Source organism: Eurosta solidaginis, chromosome 1 (assembly GCF_040869045.1).
Source record: "Eurosta solidaginis isolate ZX-2024a chromosome 1, ASM4086904v1, whole genome shotgun sequence".
Taxonomy (NCBI): domain Eukaryota; kingdom Metazoa; phylum Arthropoda; class Insecta; order Diptera; family Tephritidae; genus Eurosta; species Eurosta solidaginis.
The window spans coordinates 23989870-24011707 of record NC_090319.1 but is presented as its reverse complement, the minus strand read 5'-3'; the positions used below and the strand labels follow the sequence as shown (position 1 = coordinate 24011707).

Genomic DNA, 21838 nt, shown 5'->3' with positions numbered 1-21838 from the left:
TTTCATATTTTATACAGCCGATTATTTGGATATTACGAATGGGATAAGATTATTGTTCAGCCTCATTCATGAAAGGTATGAATTCTTCGGCACAGCCGAAAGCAATCCCGTCCTTACTTTATTTTATATATATAGAAAATATATATATTTATGACAAACTATAAATAACAATTTCGTATTTTTTCATTTCCCTGAACTCTTCAGATAAAACAACGCAAACACACAACTCAAAATGTAGAATGAAATGGAACCATATTCAACAATCACATCAACATCTGATGTGGAATATTTCAATATACTTCACTAAAATGTCAAACGGAAAGCCTTGCACTGTATTTTACAAATAAAAATGTAAACCAAACTCAGTTATGCCAAATTCGATAGCCGGGTGCTAGACGCAAAAGACAAAAAGACTAACGATGTCCTCCGGATAATTTGAGTTTTTTATTAATAAAACTAAGAAGTATTAAATAAAATGATCACGCAAAAGGACGAACAAACGCATAAGCACATAACCACATAGCTACATGAAACTTAAATGTTGTTGTCATCGTCTAAATGAAGTCAACAATCTGTCAAATTGTTGGTAAATTAGTTCTGCTGCTGACGGCCGTCTTCCTATATCACGACTCCCTACAATTTATGGGCAAGCATTTTTATACCTTGGCAATGGGCGAATCTACTTTTGAAATTATTGTTGCTAGCCAACAAACATGGAATGCAACAAATGTGCGAAATTCATCAGAAATAAATGAACGACAAAGCAAAGCGATAACAAATGTTGCTGTTGTTGTTAGCAATCATTACAATTGCAGCAAAAATTACAATAATAGCAAAAGAAACTATAAAGGCTGTAATGATTTTGAATTTGTTGCTGATAAGCAAATGGAAGCAATGGCAACTAGGAAAAGTGCTATAACTATTGCAACAAAAACAAATCAAACAAGCAACAACTACAACAAAAATAAAACACAGCCAAAAGCAGCTGTGCTTGAGCATATTTCTGTTGGAGTAGCAGCTGAAGTTGAAGAAAGAGAAAAAAACGAAACAAATCTTAAATTCATTCCTACAACAACTGCAGTACAAGAGCTGTTGGCAACGAAAGCGCTTGTAGAAATTACACAATTTTCTGAACAGCTTGCACAACATGCTGCTACGGAAACTACTGCAGTGACAGAGCCTCAAACCCAAGAAGCAACAGAACACGAAAAAGTAACAAAATTGCAGCAAAAGCAGAGACAAAGAGACCAACAAAAGCAGCTACAAAGTAAGCAGCAACAAGTGCAACCACAAACACAACAACAACAACAACAACCAAAGCACAAAGAACAAACGCATCCACCGCGACAGCTATTGGACACACTATTGCTGCCAACAACAAAAACAACAATAACAACACTAGAAAGTCATACAAAGTTAATGCCTGCCAAAAAGTCAACTGGCACTCACTTAACCACCGATACGGAAAAGTTAAAAAAGTTTGCCACCAAAGTGCCAAAGCAAGAGCAGCAACAAAGAAGACGGCCGCAGCAGCAGCAGCAACAACCACAACAAAGTCATCAACAGCAACGACAAAAACTACAACACAAAACAGAAAATGCAAATGAAGAGTATGCTAAACCAAAGCAACAGCAACTCGATACACGTAAACAAAAGCGAGTTAAAGTGTCATTGCAGCAGCAGCAAGAACAAAAAGATGAAAAAAAATTACAACAACAAATAGGTGTGCAACAGCTTTTCAATCAAAATCCAACTGCTATACAACAACAAGAGCAACGTGCAAGTGTTTCAAAACAAGCGTCACAATGGCAGCCACAACAACAACTGAATTCAAGCGGTTACCGTTATCATGTAGGCGTTTTAATTCCATCTCGTATATTGGATGTGTTGCATGTGCAGCAAGGTTTTTACAATTTTCTGGATTTCTTTCATGTCAATCTACAAAATGTCAACGTCGATTTTATACGTGACGATGGTAAGTATTGATGTCGTACATCCCAATAACTCAATTATATATTTAAACTAGCAGACCCGGCAGACGTTGTTCTGCCCTAAATTTGGCCTATCTGCATACATTTTAGTAAGCTTTTTCCGTCTAACTCTGCCCTCCCCCCACCCGTCTTCACTTTTTCCTAATCCTTTTATTGACTCCTCCCTCCGTCTTTTTCGCTTCATCTATCTCCATATACGTCTCATTCTATTTCTTTCTCAGTATCCTTCTCATTCTCTGTTTTCTCTTCTCTCACGTTCCCCTCATTCTTCTTCATCCCTTATTGCCTGTGCCAGAGGGTAGTATGTATTTTGTCCCAGTCCTAATCACCGTCCCAGTCCGTTTCTGGTCTACTTCACGGAAAAAAGTATCGTAAATGCTACTATAGGCAAATTTATATACCAAATTTCAGGCAAATCGAATAGGACGTATGTAAATAGGTATGTGGGTATTATTAATTCATGTCTCTATTTCGGCTTCGCATGCATATTTATCAGTTTTTCCAGGTTGATGCGACTAAATCGAATATCACAATGAAAATTACTTTAGAGCCCGCAGCAACAGCTTTCGTTTCATATCTATATTACCCACATATTCTAGTGGGTACCCGCGTCTGCATTTGAACAAAATCGACCGACGCATCTTTTCAAACACCGGTGACCAACTAACACACATTTTAGCCTTTCTTTTTATATATATATAGATTTTTATTTTTCACACTTCACTATAATATTAAAACGAAATGCAGATTTTCGCTGATTTTGAAATTCGGCTTAAAAATTGCACATGGAACAACTAAAGACTCTCCTGAATTAAAAAAAATGTCTTAGTACTTATAAATCGCGGGCCACCTCTGAAACCCCGCATCCGGAGGTAATCCCTCCCCTCTCACCGGACCTGGTGATGTGCTATACTTGATATCACTCGCTATAATATTTTTTATTGATAAGCACGTTGTTTAATTAAACACCAACCAATTACCCGGAAGTATATCCGCACCACCCGAATTTTATTATTACGTATAAATATATACAGAAATTTGCAATAAAATAATATTGCGACTATAAACTGAGATATAACCTATCCTATATTTCAAGTTAGATCAAACTACACACTGGTTGCAAAACAAATTCAAAATCAGTTCAGTAGTTTAGCAGTTCATCGCGGACAAACAATGTGACACGTGATTTTTATATATAAAGATGTACCAGCAGAAGTATTCATGACTGTGTGCGTGTATTGCGAATCACTACATGACACTTGCAGTTTATGCAGTAGACAGGCAATTTTGTGAGTTACCAATGCATTATTTTTGGTGTAAAGGCATGCAGAGAGTAAAACGTAGCCGCGTATGTTTGTGAATGGCAAAGCATCCAATTGCGATCAAATATAACTTGTAATTTTCTTACTCGTGATATGTTTAATATTAAAAAGTATCCCATTTAACCTGTTAGTATCAGGTGAAAGATTGATGCTGTTAAAAAGATAAAATTTTGATGTTGCTTTGCTCGGGCCGTGAACCCAGGATTTTTGGTGTGGCATGCGGAATATTCTATCACCACACCACGGCGTCCGCCACTCGAAGCTGTTATAAGTTTAAATTAATGAGCTGGCATATGTTTTTTAAATGAGCTAATATTTTATAGAAATTCCCACCGACGGAGGTACTGACGTTCTAAAAAGGCTAGATAGCTGAACATGGAATGACTGCATGATAAACACACACCATTCCTCAAACTGCTATTGCAAGAGGTGCTCTGTGTTTGAACTCATATTGGTCCCATTGGTGCCCCGATAATAATTCAGTTCACATGGAAATATAAAATTTACTTCAGCCTATGATCAGCCAACCCCTATCAGTGAATAACTTGTCAGAAAAAATACGACAGCTGGCAAGAGTTCGTGTCATCCCAGCGTTTGTATAGCCATTTCGAAGTGTACAGAAGCATACAACAACGGATCATTAATTTCGAAATCTCTACTGACAGCCACGTTTAGTTTGCAGTACCAGAGCTGATTTAGTAGCGACCTGACTATCTCAGTAATTATTTTTCACTTACAGTTATGCGGCGGACTTTAAAGCAGCAACCTTCATCAGGATGGTGCTGCAGTAATCGAGCAGCCTAAGCTTTCGGTCGGTATTGAGCTCTTCATAGAATAACCCCAGCCTTCACATTCTGATTGGATTTTGTCCGTGAATATTATCACTAGTCCGTTGCTCCATATAAATTCCCCATATTATTCATCCTCGAAACCGGTCAGAAACCTGGGAAGCCTTTTATTCACCGCTTCCCTCCTTTTGACTTTGAAAGTAATATCTAGTGTTGATCATTAGACCTTATACAAATGGAGGATAATTCAATTGAACACCATATTACACATCGTGTATTCCACTACTGTCTCGCTATATGATCCCAACCTCAGAATCATAAATATACACATACTCACGGTCACCCCTTGTCTGAGTGGATCCCGCTTCATGAAAATTTTAAAATCCTCAAAGCACCCCAAAACCTTTGGTATTCTAGCTTGTCAGGCGATAGTAGTTAGCTGATTGTAGTAACGACATCAACACTGTTAGAGAAACAATCTCAGCAGAATCTTAAGAGGTTGTCGTAGTTCCGCAGTTATTAACAAGTAAGAAAGGTTAAGTTCGGGTGTAACCGCTGGACCCATAACACTACCGAATTGCGCTAGATTATCAATCAAACAATGATACTCCTGCTATCAACACGGCTACAAAGATCAAGAAACCTATCCAAAAGTCTAACGTCTCTAGCTAGGTAGGCGCCCACGCATTTACCGATGTAAAAATTACTTGGAAACTGAATTGGGAACAAAAAATCAAATAGTATAATCAATCTGTTCTGACGGTATGACCTTTTTTTCTAAACTGATCATAAAATTAATTCAAATTTTCTATAGTAGCTATAGTGGAGAGGTGACATAAGGTCCACGGCCACTTCAAATGATCACAACGTCAATTCACTTCATTACCTTTCTTCATTTGGGCTAATGGCCATTAAAAAAATAATAAAAAGGAGCTTTAATTCAACATCTGTTAACATTTTAAGACATGGAGGTGCGAAAAAAAAAGAATTGACTTTATGGCCACTTCGGAAAAGCAGGTCAACAGACTTTATGTTCCCTGTGTCACTTCTACATGAATAAGGCCTTTTTCACAAAATAATCTTAGGGTAACAAAGAAACTTTCTACTTCCACATTTAGTCAAATTTAAAAAGGTCATAAATTCGATAGTCCTTATGATCAATTAAACTTTTAATCTAAGCCAATTGACTTGATGGCTGCTTTTTGGGGCCATAAAGTCAATTTACCCTCAAGTTGCTTGTTTATTTCTGAATTGACAATGTAACGCATCTAGAGACATAGAAAGCAGCTGGAAGGCCGTGTTTCGAATTAAGTATTATATAAATATCCGAGCAAACCCGGTTGACGACCACGCCCAATCTTTCAAATAAAACTGTGTATAGGCTTAATCTCAACAACACTTCTGGTATAATTATCGAAACTGTGGTGGTTTCGCTAAAAGTGAATAACACTTTTGCACAAAATTTGATGTCGGGTCTCTCTAGAAAAGTTCGATCACATGAACAGTGAATGAATTGATGCAACTTCTTCTCATGTCATATATAAAAATATTTATTTCTATGATAAGAAAAAACAAAAGTAAAACTAAAATAGCCATAACAACTTTTAAGCATTTTTTAATTTTCAGAACTTTTTGTGCCAGTGCTTAAGTAATTAAAAGTAGGTATACACTTGCTTTTCGGAGCATTTCTTATGTACATTGTAGAATAGCTTAGGGGCGGGTTACGCCCATTTTGAAAATTTGTTTAAATTTTCTTCAGTGGCGTGTTTAGGTTTTCTTGCGTCAGGGGCAAAACATTTTTGGTGGAGCTTTAGGTTCAATTTATTTCAATTGCGAAGTAATATTTTGCACTCACATATTTCGATAAAAAATTCTGTGTCCTCGAAACCTGTATTACAAAATTCACCCAAATTTTTACAATTTCTTTCTAAGTCCTTACTAACCTTGTTTAACAAATTTTCAACGCCTAAGAGAAATCCAAGTTTAAAATTAAGGTCATTTAGTCGTGTAAATCTTGTACGTATTTCTTTTTGGAGAGGATCAAGAACACTTTTCATAACGCGAGAATTTGCACATTTTTTGGAAAGACCAACATCTCTGGCCGACTCTCCGGGCATTTTGCGGCGCCTTCTTACACATTCTACTATATCAATATCGTACCCGTCTTACTATATGGGGCAGAAGCAAGGACCATGACATCAGCAGATGAAGCGGCTTTGGGAGTGTTCGAGAGAAAAGTTCTTCGAAAGATTTATGGACCTCTACGCGTTGGCGATGGCGAGTACCGAAGAAGATTTAATGATGAGCTGTACGAGCTATACGCAGACATTAACGTAGTCCAACGAATTAAAACGCAGCGACTGCGCTGGCTAGGCCATGTTATGCGAATGAAAGATGATGCTCCGGCCAAGAAAGTGTTTCTATTGGAACCCGCCTTAGTCTATATATGTATATATCTCGATTCCTCATACCTGTACAAACAAGCGTTACCCTATCAAAGTTATACTACCCTGTGTAAAAGTACAGCTGGTTATAAAAACAATATACATACATTATGAATTGCAAATCCAATATATGAGTGACACATTTGCTGTATACATAATAATTTCCATATGTAATGAATTCGTTGCGAATTCAAGCAAAAAGTCGAATGTTGCAAATAATATAAATATGCAAATATACATATGTACATACATATATAGATATATGTATTTGACATAAATTTAAAATTCAATTTCAATGCAGCATAAGATATCTCTGTTGACGTATATACACACTGAAAGAAAAAGACTGGTAAAATCAACTGAAATATGGGTCAATTCAATCGAAATTTCTGTTAATTTTTATCTATCGCAACAAGATGTTGAATCAATTGCGCACAAATCGTTGATTCGTAATTGACCGTTTTAGTAGTCAAATGAACAAAAAAAGTTGTTGCGACAGCTTTGTACGAAAGTACATATGATGCCATATAAATAAATAAATGTAAGTGGCGATAACCTCCGAAGAGATCTAAGGCCGAGCTTCTCTTCCAATTTGCGTCGTGCTCCTCTTGATTTTCATGGCAGAAATACACTCGGAGGGCTTGACGAGGGGCGACCCCGCTTAGAAACACTTTCTTCTAATTGAAAAACCTTATTTCTGAAATGTGATGTTGCTTTGCCCGGGGTGCAAACCCAAGGCATACGGTGTGGCAGGCGGAGCACGCTACCGTCACACCACGGTGGAACTTACTAACCGAACGTCAATTGGGCTTACATCAAATATGCTGGCACACATTAAACATTATGCACTTTATTATTTTATTTTATTAAACACACTTTCACCAAATTTTATATTTTATAATTTACTAGAAAACCCGGCAGACGTTGTCCTGCCCTTAGTTTGGCATATCTGCATACATTTTAATAAGCTTTTTACGTCTGACTCTGCCCCCCCCCCCCCCCCCCCCCCTCTTCACTTTTTCCCAATCCTTTTATTCACTCCTCCCGAAATGCAGATATTCGTTGCTTTTGAAATTTGGCTTAAAAATTGAACATAGAACAACTAAAGACTTAAAAAAAAATAGCTTAGTACCTCAAATCGCGGGCCCCCTCAGAAACCCGGGCCCCCATTTCGCCGGCCATGGTGATGTGCTATATATATGTATATATATATTATATGTATGTAAAGTTAAATAAGCACGTGCACAAATATATCCATACCAACTGAAAAGAGGTGCACCACTGCGTATACGTAACATTTTGTTATTACGTATAAACAAATAAAAAAAATTTCAATAAAATAATATTGCGACTATAAACTTAGATATAACCTATCCTATATTTCAAGTTAGTTCAAACTACACACGGGGTGCAAAACAAAATCAAAATCGGTTCAGTAGTTTAGGAGTCCATTGTCATCAAAATTGTGACACGTGTTTTTTATATATTAAGATTTAATTTATAGTTTTGAACTTTGCTTTGCAAATAGAAATGAAAATAGTAGTCACAAAACTGATTCTCAATTCTTTCGGTTGTAGCTCAGCTCAATCTCAATTTCTTCTCTCGCATGTAGTTGCCACACTTGATTGTTTCGAACAAAACTTGTATAAATGTTTGACATAGCATTTTAAATAGAGAACTTTTAAGTTATAGAAAAGTAAAGAATCAAATCGCTAGAAGGTAATTCACCACTGCAGTAACTTTACATGTAATTCGGTAAGTTTAATTTTCGTCACACTTTAAGCTGAAACGATTCCAAAACAACTCAAACTTTTATGTTGTCGGAAACATCAACAATAAAAAAGGATGTTCTTTATTATTTAATTCGTTCGCGTGAGTGAAAATTCGTAAAAACTTGAACAAAATGTTACTAACTTTGGAAAAATCCTGTTCGTTCAACAAAACTTTTGCAACAAGAGGGCGCATTTTGTATTTCGCTTGGAGGAGAAGTTGCAAAATTGTACCCGATAAATAGGTGTACCGATATATCATAATTTTTTGCACAGTAAATACAAATAGGGTTTTTCGTTTTGTATTGATAACTGAAAAACTAGTTTTTTGTTGTTTTCCCATTTTGTGTGTTTTTTCGATTTGGTGTTTTTGTTATTTGGGTATTTTTTTAAACAGGTGGCACCATCGTTACAAGTACAAAATAGAGAGCGCAGTGAGAGTAAAATTCTCTTTGAAATTTGCTCATGTATTGACTGTTGATCGCTGTTGAAATGACTAGTTAGATCAGTTGTGTTAACAGAAGGATCAGTTAAATTGACCAGGAATCAGTAAATTTTACAGAATTTTGTTAACTTAAGAGCGACAATTTCTCTTCTGTTGAAATGGCTAAACTAATTTGTTCGTTTGACAAAGAACTTGGTCGAATTAACCGTAATTCGATCAATTTCACCGAATCTCCGTTAAGTCAGGAACAACAGAACGGATATGTTGACTTTACTAGCACCATTTCTTTCAGTGAAAGTACACGTGCAAGAGGATGCCAAACAGAGCGAGTAATTCAAAAACAGAAAGCATCTTTGCACAAATGTTGATATTCCTGTAGACAATTTTCCTCTTAAAAATGCAAAGTGTATGCATAAGTAAATATTCTTCACCAATACTTCATTCGAAAGCTGTACAATTTCCTACAGGGCATTAGCATATAAGTTGCGTCAAAGCTTTTTGGCATCCTATGCCATTCAGTCTGTAGTCAATGTCGCCTCTTTGCTATTTGTTGTTGTATTTCCTTCTTTTGCTAGTTGTTGCTCGCATGCATATGAAGGTGTTGAAAATAATGAAAATCGAATTTGTTGCTTGTAAATTCTATTTACATGCGAGTAATCCTTTTAACATTTATTTAATAAAAATACAATTTCTTTTATTTTATAGCCGGAAATTTAATAAAGATTTTAATATTAAGAAATCATTTGTATAACGAAAGATTTACTTTTTTGTATATGGGCCACCAGCCTTCTGTTCTTGAATTGTCAGTGATTCAAAAGCTTGATCGATCCAGCCGACCCGGAGAGTGAGCGCGTAGTCCATGTGGCCCTAAGAGTACGTCCAATGCAGTTCGCTGGCATGTGATTTGCACTCCGAAACTCTGACAAAAGCAGTCGGTATGAAGCGGCTTCGGGCAGTCCGTGGAGGTTGCAATCGTTTAAAGGCCATAAACTTGATTTCATGAGACAGAGAGGATTGGTCCCAGCGTTTCAAAGCAGGCTAATGCCACTATCCTTCTTTATATAGCAATAAGGATACTTCCGAAGCTTTACCGATGTTGTTTGTCCTTTTTTTTAGATTTCGGATCGTTGTGGTAAATAACACCCTTCAGCTACCAGCCCGATCATCTGGGTAACGATTTCTTTTGGCCATATTGAACCCTCAAAGTGATACAACCCCATCTCAGAGCTACGAACTTGCAATCGCCAGAGTTTCGCCTTCTAAATGAAAAGGCTTTACCACAAAAAGGTGCATTGCATTGACAAACCTTTAAACGGGGTTGCGCAAAACAAATTCTTGAATCTCAGACTGGTGCAGGAGGTCGAAAAAGAAATATTCCCCTGCAATGCTTTCAACTGACACTTTTATTATTGTGATATCCTTTGAAATGGTCATGGGTCAACCTAAATGGTTCAGTCATAGGAACTGCAGAATTAGTCACAGCCTTTGATTGAAGTAATTTAGATAAAGCTCGGACTTACGCTATCTTGGTACCAGTGTGGCTGCAAACTGCCCAGTTCTGCATCCGATTAGCACCAGCTCAGATGTAGTTATTAAACCTGTTGCACGAAATCGTATCTCATTTCTGCATGGAAACTTTAAGCAAATCAGAAAACGGAGGTTGTGGTTGTGGGTAATATGCTAAAAAGCTATGAATGACAGTCCTGGCAAAGTTGAGTTTAATAGTCAAGTTGTTGCAAGACGACATCGGTAAACTGCTTCTTTTCTTCGACTCGTAGAGGTGGCTTTTCTTAGCATCCACCGATAACACAGAAAAGGACGTGGATTCCATACGTGATGAATTCATTGAATGCGCAAGTGGATGAGCCTAAACAAGATGAGAAGATAGCTGGCATCGTCCAAATAAAGAATCGGACGAATATATATTGTACACGAAGTTTAGACAATTGTACAAGGACACGGTCAGTATTCACCAGCGCCTCAGAAAGAAGTCAAGAGGCAAGGTAGAAAGTAGCTTCGAGAACCTAAAATCAATGAGACAAGAGGAGGCGAAAGTGTTAAGAGATTAAAATATCAAACCCCACGCATGGATGTTCCTAGATACGACAGCTGAAAGCTCATTTAAATTGAGCCGGGGAACACTATTTCGTGGGGTATCTACAGACTAGCAGCGTTCTGCCATAAATACTCTCTCATATGATTCACTGGTTGTTCAAAGATAACTATAAAAAAACGGAGCGGAGGTCTATCTGAGCATTTTTCAAGCTGATGTTGTCGCCAAAAGCGAGTGTGCAGAGATCAACCTACCACGAGGCTACTGTAATGAGAGAATCGTTATACCCAGCGAGACTCAGGTCGCCAAAATCACTAATAAGGGGATAATACACAAATCGGTTCAAAGCCATGACCAACCACCTAAAAGGAAGCCTTATAATTTGAAACAGGCTGTCTACTAGTTCACTGCAAACTCAGAAGCCACATGCACAAACTAGGTATATGGTACAAGAGCTCCTGTCGGTGTGGTTACAGGGAGAATCAGACTGCAGAATACGTTATTCTCGAATATGATGCCATCGCAAGAAGAAGACTAAAGAACTTTTGATCACTTAAATAAAAAAGAAGGTACATAGACAGTTTAAAGTTGAGCACCATTCAGGCGGCCGCCGTGATACTATGGTAGCGTGCTCCGCGTACAAAACCGAAGACCCTGGGTTCACACCCCGGGCAAAGCAACATCAAAATTTTGTAAACAAGTTTTTTCAATTAGAAGAAAATTGTTACAAACGGGGTCACTCCTCCGCAGTGTTTAGCAAGGACTCCGAGTGTATTGCTGCCATGAAAAGATCGCAGTTAAAACTCATCTGCCTTGCAGATGCCGTTTCGAGTCGGCACAAAACAAGTAGGTCCCGTCCCGTCCATAGATCTATTCGGAGGTTATCGCGCCTTACATTTTGCTTTTTTTTCTTTACCATGAGGAATTCGTCAGGGAGCTCGGTCCGGTTGAGGTGCTGTTAAAAAAGGAGGGTACAATAGACCTAAAGCTCACAGTGTAAAGACTCACAATAATCTATCTATCTATATTTACCATCGGAAGATGGTGCGGTAAAGCTGGTAGACCACAACTATGATCCGAATATGGAGCGTACACCAACAGAGTTTTACTACATTTTTAATGCCGAGATATATTTCAATTATTACGAACATCTTTAATTTAATTAAATTCTTATTTCTTGTTCTTCTCTCTTTTCATCTTAACACGCCATGTATATAAACAAAGGTTTGAGTGGCTTGATTAGATTACTTGAACATACAAACTACACAACTGTAGTGAAAACCTTAAATGCCGGTATTAATCTCGCTGACGATGAATTACAGTTAAATGGGAGCATGAAGACAGCTCAACAACAGAAACCTGCTGCAACAAAAACAACACCAAACATTAATAATACAACAGCGGATTTTACAGAAACTGTTAAAATGAAAAAGTCATCAGCGTCAAGTAATGCCCAACTTGTCGCCTACTGTCATTTGGCAGAACAGCTGTCACAGGATTACAATAAAACTGTGCTTGTTTGGCCTTGTCCGGATATGAAGGTAAGTTTTATGGCGATCATAATTACCATTTTGGTTTTGCATATGTGTGCGGTATTTGTGTAATATTTCTGTGAAGTAAAACATCTGTGACATAATTAATATTTAATTAAATCGGTTTAATTGTGCAATACAAAAATTATTGAATATTTTACTGGGCTTTTAATGACTTATTTCTTTTTCATTAAATTAAGTGAAGGCTTTAGAAATAATGGTTCAAATTTGGAATAACTGCCAGGATGTATACGGACATTAATTTTGAAACTTTACCAAGACTCGGATGTGTTTTGGATCTATTTCTAGTGTTAATAAAATTTTGCTTGTATATGGATATAAAATTTTATCTGCTAACAATAGTAATAACATTTTGGCGCCACCTACCTCCGGTACTTGAGGAAGCACTTTAAATGTATGGTCTTTGTTTGAGCAGAACTAAGTTTTGTTGGTTCCGCCAATTATGATTAAGTATCTCAGGTTGGAATGGTTGAAAAGTTATATTAAAATCGTTATAAGCTTCCCAATTTCGGAAAACTTCAGGCTTAACCAAAGCACCAGAACTGGTTCTTTTTAAGGTTTGATACCTTTTCAGAACCTTTAGCACTTATATTTTCAATTCTGGTTACTTATTGAAAGACTGGATTATTTCTCAGAGTCGCTGACTTCTTCACAGCCGGCAACTTTGAGCACTGCTTACTTTTCCAGATTTTTTTGACATAATTTTTAAGAACCGGTTACTTTTCCAAAACAAAATTTATGGATCCGGATACTTTTCAAACACAAAATTTATGGCACCGGATACTCTGCCAGAACCGGTTTATTTCTTGCAACTGGATACTTTTGCAAAGGCGGCATCTTTTTCTGAGCCTGCCACTATTTCAAAATTTCCTACTTATTTTTAAGCTATTACCTTTGCAGAACGGGTTACTTTTTCGGAACAGTTATCAATACCGGAGACGGTTACCTTCACAGAAACAATAACTACTAAAAACGGATTATTTTTTCAGAAACGATTAATTTATAAGAACCGCTACTTTTACGGAACCACATTTTGTTCCACAACCAGTCACTATTTTAGAACCGTTTACATTTGCAGAATCGGCAACAATTTCAAGAACCGCTTCTCTTTTCAAAACCGGATACTTCATAAGAACTGTTTACTGTATAAGAACATAGTAACCGTTCTTAGGAGCCGGCTATTCATAAGAAGCGTTTACTTTTCCAGAATCGGTTATCTCATAAGAACGGGCTATTTTTCCAAAATCGGTTTATTCATAAGAACCTGTTTCTTTTCCAAAATCGATTACTTCATAAGAACCAGTTACTTTTCAAAAATTGGGTATCTCTAAAAACCGGTTACCTCTTAAGAGTCGGTTATAACCTAAAACCTGATTACTTTTACAGGTTCGGTTTCTTCCTAAGAACCGGTTAATTTTCCAGAATTGGTTACTCCATAAGAGCCAGCTATTTTTCCACCATCGGTTTCTTCATAAAAACCAGTTACGTTTTAAAGAATTGGGTATCTCTAAAAACCGGTTACTTCCTAAGAATCGGTTGTAACTTAAAAACCGGTTACTTTTTCAGATTCAGTTACTCCTTAAGAACGGATTAGTTCTCCAAAATCGGTTACTTCTTATGAACCGGCTACTTTTCAAGAATTGGTTATCTCTAAAAACCGGTTACTTCCTATGAATCTGTTATAACTTAAAACACGGTTACTTTCGCAGATTCGGTTCGTTTTTAAGAACCGGTCACTTTTCCAGAACCAGCAATCTCTTAAAATCCGGTTACCTTTACAAAATTATTTTTTAAGAACCGGATACCTATCCAGAGTCGGTTATCTCTTCCAAAATTGGTTACTTTCTCAGAACAGGTTACTTCTTAAAAACCGGTTACTTTTGCAAAATTGCTTATTTTTCGAGAACCGGTTACTTTTCCAGAGTCGGTATGAAATATTCTCGAAAAAGACCTTTAATAAAACTCTCCTCATTTCTGTCAAACATGCTGGCGCGATGCCGAAAACAATAGATCTGGACCGGTAACAAAACTAAGGTTGCTCCAGAATAGCCAGGTTATTGCCAATATAAATTTTATTTTTAATACGTAAGAACTGATCATTCATTGGTTACGAATTTCAACTTTGGCCCATTCTATGTATTTTTAATCGAATAAATCGGCGCCTGAGAAAAGAAATGACTAGTAATTCATATTGATATTATTGCCAGGTTGAGTTAGCATATTTTTTTTAACAGCTGACGACTTAACACATTTACACATCATTGCCCACAGCACGTAAAAATGAAAAATTTAAATATATTTTTTTGTGATCGATGTATTTTGAATTCAGTTCTAAAACTGCATTAAAATACAATTTTTCAAAAAAAGTGACTTAGCACATTTTCACATTAAGCTAACGATATGTACAAGTAGGGTACTTAAGTATTAAATGGATATAGTTACTTGAATGCTTATAACTTTTATATTAGTCCATCGATTTTGTTGAATGAAAGTTTATTTATATTTAGAGCTTAGAGAGAAAAAATAAATCTGCAAAAAAATAAAAAGCTTTCGAGATCCTTCCTCGCAAAATACAAATTTTTTTATATTTTTACAAAAAAAATTGAAAAAATCCGTAATGATTTTTCGTTATCTTTGAATCTGCAGGGTCTAGCAAGTGTTGTATGTACAGTTTATAGCAAAAGCTTCAAACTGTTTTGGAATTGCCCAACTCGTTTTTGAGATATATATTATTCAGTGGACGATTTTTTTTTTTTTTTTGAATAACGGTTATTCATAAATATCTCAAAAACGTTATCATAGAATTAAAAACAACCTTGATTTTCGGAATCAGGTGGTGATTTTACATAGGAATTTCGTAATGGCGTCTCTGGTATATTTTAGCTGTAAACCAGTGTAACAAAAAAAAACTTGTTGATGTTTGTAAAATTGTAGCTTTTTAATTTTTAACGTTAATTTAATAATCTACAAACATATTTTGTGAATAATTTTTCGATGTTTGCTTCTTTCAATTCTGATATGCAGATATTCTACTTTTATATTCCAGTATCCGGACATATGGATATCCGGATTTTCCATTTACGAATCCGGATATCCGGATAGCCGGATTTTTTGCTTAGCTATCAGGTTATTCGAATATCCGGTATAGTTGAAAAAACCGGATACAGTTCACAGCCCTAATTTATTTTAAATTTTTTTCTTGCTTACTCTTAAAAAATATCTCTACACCCAACATCTATTCAAGTTCAAGAACATACATATGTAGAAGACATGTTTGTATTGTACCTTTCTATATTTGTAGTTGGCCGCCGTTTTCATGTGAGTGCCTGGCCTACTTGTTCGTGAACTTGCATATACTACGTATGTCTGTATATACATACATATGTTCACACATACATATATTCACACATAGACTTTATAGACTTAGTAGATAAGTGTATATATATATATTTGTGTACGTTATGTTTTTCTTTTCTTTCTGCCTCTACTTGCCAAGTTATTTGTATAGCTCAAGTGCACTTCATAAGCGTACTTAGAAACAAAGTAAGTGCAACAGAAGAAAATAGTTAGGCATAATAATCCCTTTTTCATATGAAGGTCTAGGGATAAAAGTAGGCCTCTAGAAATTAAGATGTTAAATAAGAATTTTTTGAATAGCTAAGGTCAAAAAATTCAAAATAATTTCACTGCTTAAAATTCTTCAAGAATTGGTTACATACATTCAGCAATTTATTTATGGTATAATAAACGAAAGATTGATAGTAAAAGATAGTCTGATGTTGGCGCAAAAGCTATTCTGAATGATTTCAAGAGTAGAAGAGGAAATCACGCTTATAGAACATAAACAACCCACTATTTAAAACTTGTCTAAAACTGTAAGTTCAAATTTATGTTTAAGGAAATACAGGCACAAACATTTCGAAGAGAAAGAAAACAAGTAAGGAAGGCTAAGTTCGGGTGTAACCGAACATTACATACTCAGTTGAGAGCTATGGAGAAAAAAAAAGGGAAAATCACCATGTAGGAAAATGAAACTAGGGTAACCCTGGAATGTGTTTGTATGATATGTGTATCAAATGGAAGGTATCAAAGAGTATTTTAAGAGAGAGTAGGCCATAGTTCTATGGATTGACGCCATTTAGGGATATCGCCATGAAGGTGGACAAGGGCTGACCCTAGAATTTGTTTGTACGATATGGGTATCAAACGAAAGGTGTTACTGAGCATTTTAAGAGGGATTGGGCTTTAGGTCTATAGGTGGATGCCTTTTCGAGATATCGCCATAAAGGTGGGCCAGGCTTGACTCTAGAATGTGCTTGTACGATATCGGTATCAAATGAAAGGTGTTAGTGAGTATTTTAAAAGAGAATGGGCCTTTGTTCTATAGGTGAACGCCTTTTCGAGATATGGCCATAAAGGTGGAACAGGGGTGATTCTAGAATGTGTTTGTACGATATGGGCATCAAATGAAAGGTGTTAATGAGTATTTTAAAAGGGAATTGGCTTAAGTTTTATAGGTGAACGCCTTTTCGAGATATCGCCATAAAGGTGGACCAGGCGTGACTCTGGAATATTTGTACGATATGGTTATCAAACGAAAGGTGTTACTGAGCATTTTAAGAGGGAGTGGGCCTTAGGTCTATAGGTGGACGCCTTTTCGAGATATCGCCATTAAGGTGGGCCAGTGGTGACTCTATAATGTGTTTGTACGATATGGGTATCAAAGGAAAGGTGTTAATGAGGGTTTTAAAAGCGAGTGGCCCTTAGATATATATGTGAAGGCGTTTTCGCGATATCGACCAAAATGTGGACCAGGGTGATTCAGAAAATTATCTGTCGGGTACCGCTAATTTATTTACATATGTAATACCACGAACAGTATTCCTGCCAAGAATCCAAGGGCTGTTGATTTCGCCCTGTAGAACTTTTTCATTTTCTTCTACTTAATATGGTAGGTGTCACACCCATTTTACAAGGTTTTTTCTAAAGTTATATCTTGCGTCAATAAAACAATCAACTTACCATGTTTCATCCCTTTTTCGTATTTGTTATAGAATTATGGCAATTTTTTTATTTTTCGTAATTTTCGATATCGAAAAAGTGGGCGTGGTTATAGTCGGATTTCGGCCAGTTTTTATACCAAGATAAAGTGAGTTCAGATAAGAACGTGGACTAAGTTTAGTAAAGATATATCGGATTTTGCTCAAGTTATTGTGTTAACGGCCGAGCGGAAGGACAGACGGTGGACTGTGTATAAAAACTGGGCGTGGCTTCCACCGATTTCGCCCATTTTCACAGAGAACAGTTACCGTCATAGAATCTATGCTCCTACCAAATTTGAGAAGGATTGGTAAATTTTTGTTCGACTTATGGCAATAAAAGTATTCTAGACAAACTAAATGAAAATGGGCGGAGCCACGCCCATTTTGAAATTTTCTTTTATTTTTGTATTTTGTTGCATCATATGATTACTGGAGTTAAATGCTGACTTAATTTACTTATATACAGCAAAGATATTAAATTTTTTGTTAAAATTTGACTTAAAAAAAAAATTTTTTTTAAAAAGTGGGCGTGTTCTTAATCCGATTTTGCTAAGACTTAGCACATATATAGTAATAGTAGTAACGTTTCTGCTAAATTTCATCATGATATCTTCAACGACTGCGAAATTACAGCTTGCAAAACTTTTAAATTACTGATAAAACGCCGATTTTAGAGTATACGACCAAGTATTTTATTTTAGAGTAAAAAAACTGAATGAAAAAAAATTATAATTCCGATGACAAATAGCTCAAATACTCAGAGATAGTTAAGTTTAAAATTAACAAGTTATAAAAGTTACACTTGAACAATATTCATCAAAATCATGTTTTTATAGCTGAACTGCTTTGATGCTTTAACACCTCCCCACCAAGTAGTGAGACTATATGTCCTTGTTGAATTTATTTCCAATACCGATACCTAATGCTGCTCTGCACTTAGTATGTTTTATTTGTTGTACACCCTTTGTGAGAAAATCTGCTGGCTTATCTGCAGTTGGCATATAGCATAGTGACACTGTACCACGTCGCTGACACTCTCGAACATAATGATGACGAACGTCAATGTGTTTAGTTCGTGAACGATAACCAATGCATTGAATAAGTTTTTGTGCACTTTGGCTGTCATTATATAACTGAACGCATTCACATGAAACACCTAAATCGCCTAAAATTCCTCGAAGGTATATTGTCTCTTTGGTACTCTCTGTTATTGCCATATATTCAGCTTCAGTACTAGATAACGCCACGGTACGTTGCTTTCGTGCTTCCCAACTAATTGCTGCACCAGCTAATAAAAATGCATAACCACTGTATGAACGCCTATCGGTAAGATTTGCACCCCAATCGGCGTCAACAACTACATATAACTTTTTACAACTTTTAGTATAGATAAGACCAGAATTCTTCGTTCCATTCAAATAACGTAAAACTCGTTTTGCAGCCTTCCAATGCTCTTCATTATAATTAGTATTAAATTGACTCAAATAGTTTACAGCAAATGCAATATCTGGACGAGTTATTACTGCAATAAACATAAGCGCTCCGATCAAACTTTGATACGGATACATTGTCATTACTTTTTCGTCAGCGTTGTCAGGTTTCATATGCTTGATGTTACTTTCCATTGGTGTCGAGGCAGGCTTACATTGCGCCATATTAAAACGTTCCAGCAGTGCCTCAGTATAATGTTGCTGTGTTAGGAAAACTTGATGGGTATTTAAATTTTGTTTAAAATTAACTCCTACACAGCGTTTAACAATACCCATATACTTCATTTCAAAAGAATAAGCCAAAGCCCGTTTGACAGTTTTTATCCACGTGCTGTCGTTCGATGCTAATAAAATGTCATCTACATAAATAGTTAATAATAAAAACTGCTTACCCTTTCGCTTGGAAATAGACATGGATCATATTTAGATGCATTTAATCCAAGCTCGTTAAGCCTTTTTGTAAGCCTGTTATACCACATTAATCCAGATTGGCGGAGACCATACAACGCCATCTTTAGCACACATACGGGGTTTTTGATATGTTGAAGTTGTTTAAGCCATAGCCCAACTGTCTCCTCAACTTTTTGAATATGTTTTGTTAACTCTTTACTACCGACTGGCTCGCCTGGTTTTATTTTTTCAAGAACTGCAGGTAGTTTTTCTGGAATCTTCATGTAGATAGTCTCTTTGAGCTCTCCATTGAGATAAGCCGTAACTACATCCATTTGATGTATCTCGAGGTCCATTTCAGCTGATAAAGCTGATAGAAGCCGTATAGATGTCGAACGCACCACCAGTGCATATGTTTCGTGAAATTCCTCCCCTTTACGTTGTGCAAACCCCTTAGCCACTAACCGAGCTTTCTTCTTTCCGTCATCTTTAACACGAAGCACTAAATGGTTGCCATTAACTTTACGTTCAGTAGGACGTTCACAGATTTCCCAAGTATTGTTTTTAATTTGCGCCAGGTATTCATCTTATATAGCTTTTTTCCATACCTCAGCATCTGGTGCAGACTCGGCTTCAAGCCAAGTTAATGGATCAAGACTTCCTACAAAATTAGCCATCTCACATTCTTCAAAAACTTCTTCTTCTGAATTCACTTCACAGCTCGTCACTTTGTGACGAATCATCTGGAATCTCAGCTTGCGAATAAATTTTCTTCGGTCTTCCGCGTTGACCACGTTGCAACCGTGGTCGACTTCGTCCACGTTTTACATTTACAACCGATGTCTTATTGCCACTGCATATTTCACTATCGCTTGTAGTTACTACTTGCGAATTACTTAAATTCACTGGGATTTCGACCTTATTGTCATTTTCAAATGTATATATTTCTTCATATTCGTTATCAAAACCGGGTTCATTAATGAATTTAGCATCGCGACTTATAATTACATTTCGTTTTTCTTTCGACCAAAACCGATAAGCCTTTGATTCGTCTGAATAACCTACCATTACACATGGGAAAGAACGGGACTGAATTTTATCTTTCGATTTGTCCTTGTTCAGTACATATACTTTTGACCCAAAAATTCTTAAATGTGTCACGGTTGGAGTTTTATTTGACCACATTTTATACGGCACTTCACATGTTGCTTTTGTTATACACCTATTTTGCTAATAACATGCCGTATTAATGGCATCAGCTCAAAAATTTGGAGGTGCACCCGCCTGCTTCATCATATACCTGGCCATCTCGACAAGTGTTCGATTTTTACGTTCGGCCATACCATTTTGTTGTGGTGTATACGGCGTAGATAAGCGACGCTTTATGCCGAACTTCTGTAGGAACTCATCAAACTCTCTATTACAATATTCTCGCTCGTTTTCCGATTGCAGCGCTTTAATTTCCCGACCCGTAAATGTCTCCGCTGCCGCTTTAAACTTTTTGAATGCCTCAAACACATTCGATTTGTTTTTAATGAAATGCACTTCGCACCACCTCGAGTATTCGTCAATAAATGTTACGAAATACTTTGCACCTGAATTTGATGCACAACGCATCGGACCACACACATCGCTATGGACAATTTCGAGAACGGCATTTGTAAGATTCGTTACACTTTTAGGAAAATCCGTGCGCGTTTGCTTTTAACTCACACATACTTCGCATACTGACAAATTTTGCTTGGGTTCTATATCAAGACCGTAAACGGAGTTGCTCTTTGCCATCTTCTTCAAATCGCGCTCATTCAAATGACCCATTCGATAATGCCACAAATCAATATTGTTCTTCGGTTGAGCTATAAACGCATTATTTTCGATCTGATTTTTCATGAAATATGGATTTCCATCTCTTTTCGCGGTAAAAAGTACACTTTTGTTTTTGTCAATTACAACAGCATCACATTTATGAAAGTAGACTTCATAACCTTTATCCACTATCTTAGATACAGATAATAAATTTGTACGTAAATCTGGCACATACAGCGCATCATTAAGTGTTATATTTTTCTCGCAACCATTTTCGTCTACAACCACTTTCACATCACCGATACCTGTTATTTTTGTTGAGTTATTGTTGGCTAAGTTAAGCAATTGATTTAATTCAGACAATTGCTCAAAATAATTTTTATCTGCACTCATATGAGATGTACAATCACTATCCAAGCACCACTTTTTATTTCCACCAGGGCACAAGAAAACCGATTCAGTTGCATTTAAAGATGCATTTTGCATTTCACGGGACTTATTTTCGTCCTTCTTTATACTTTGTTTACAATGTTTTATCTTCGTTTTACAGTCTCTCGCATAATGACCAAAACTCCCACATCGATAACATTTTATTCGCTTTTAACCGCGTTTCGCGTCAGAATTATTGTCATTTTTTTATTACAAATATTTTGTTTTTGATTCTGATTTCTTTTAACATATAATGCCTTATTTTCATTACTTTCTTGTTTCACTTTTCGCAATTCCGATTCTTCTAAAATCTTTA

At 36.5% G+C, this 21838-nt stretch overlaps 1 protein-coding gene across 1 annotated transcript in view; it reads left to right on the top strand.

Moving 5' to 3' along the window:
• The first annotated feature begins 471 nt into the window (after positions 1-471).
• The window catches only part of LOC137238917 (uncharacterized), a 224245-nt gene continuing 202878 nt past the window's right edge, over positions 472-21838 (top strand). The window contains exons 1-2 of the mRNA XM_067763942.1: positions 472-1975; positions 12037-12353. Coding sequence (XP_067620043.1) covers positions 559-1975; positions 12037-12353 — 1734 coding nt within the window. The 5' untranslated portion in view covers positions 472-558. The remainder of the gene's footprint in view (positions 1976-12036; positions 12354-21838) is intronic.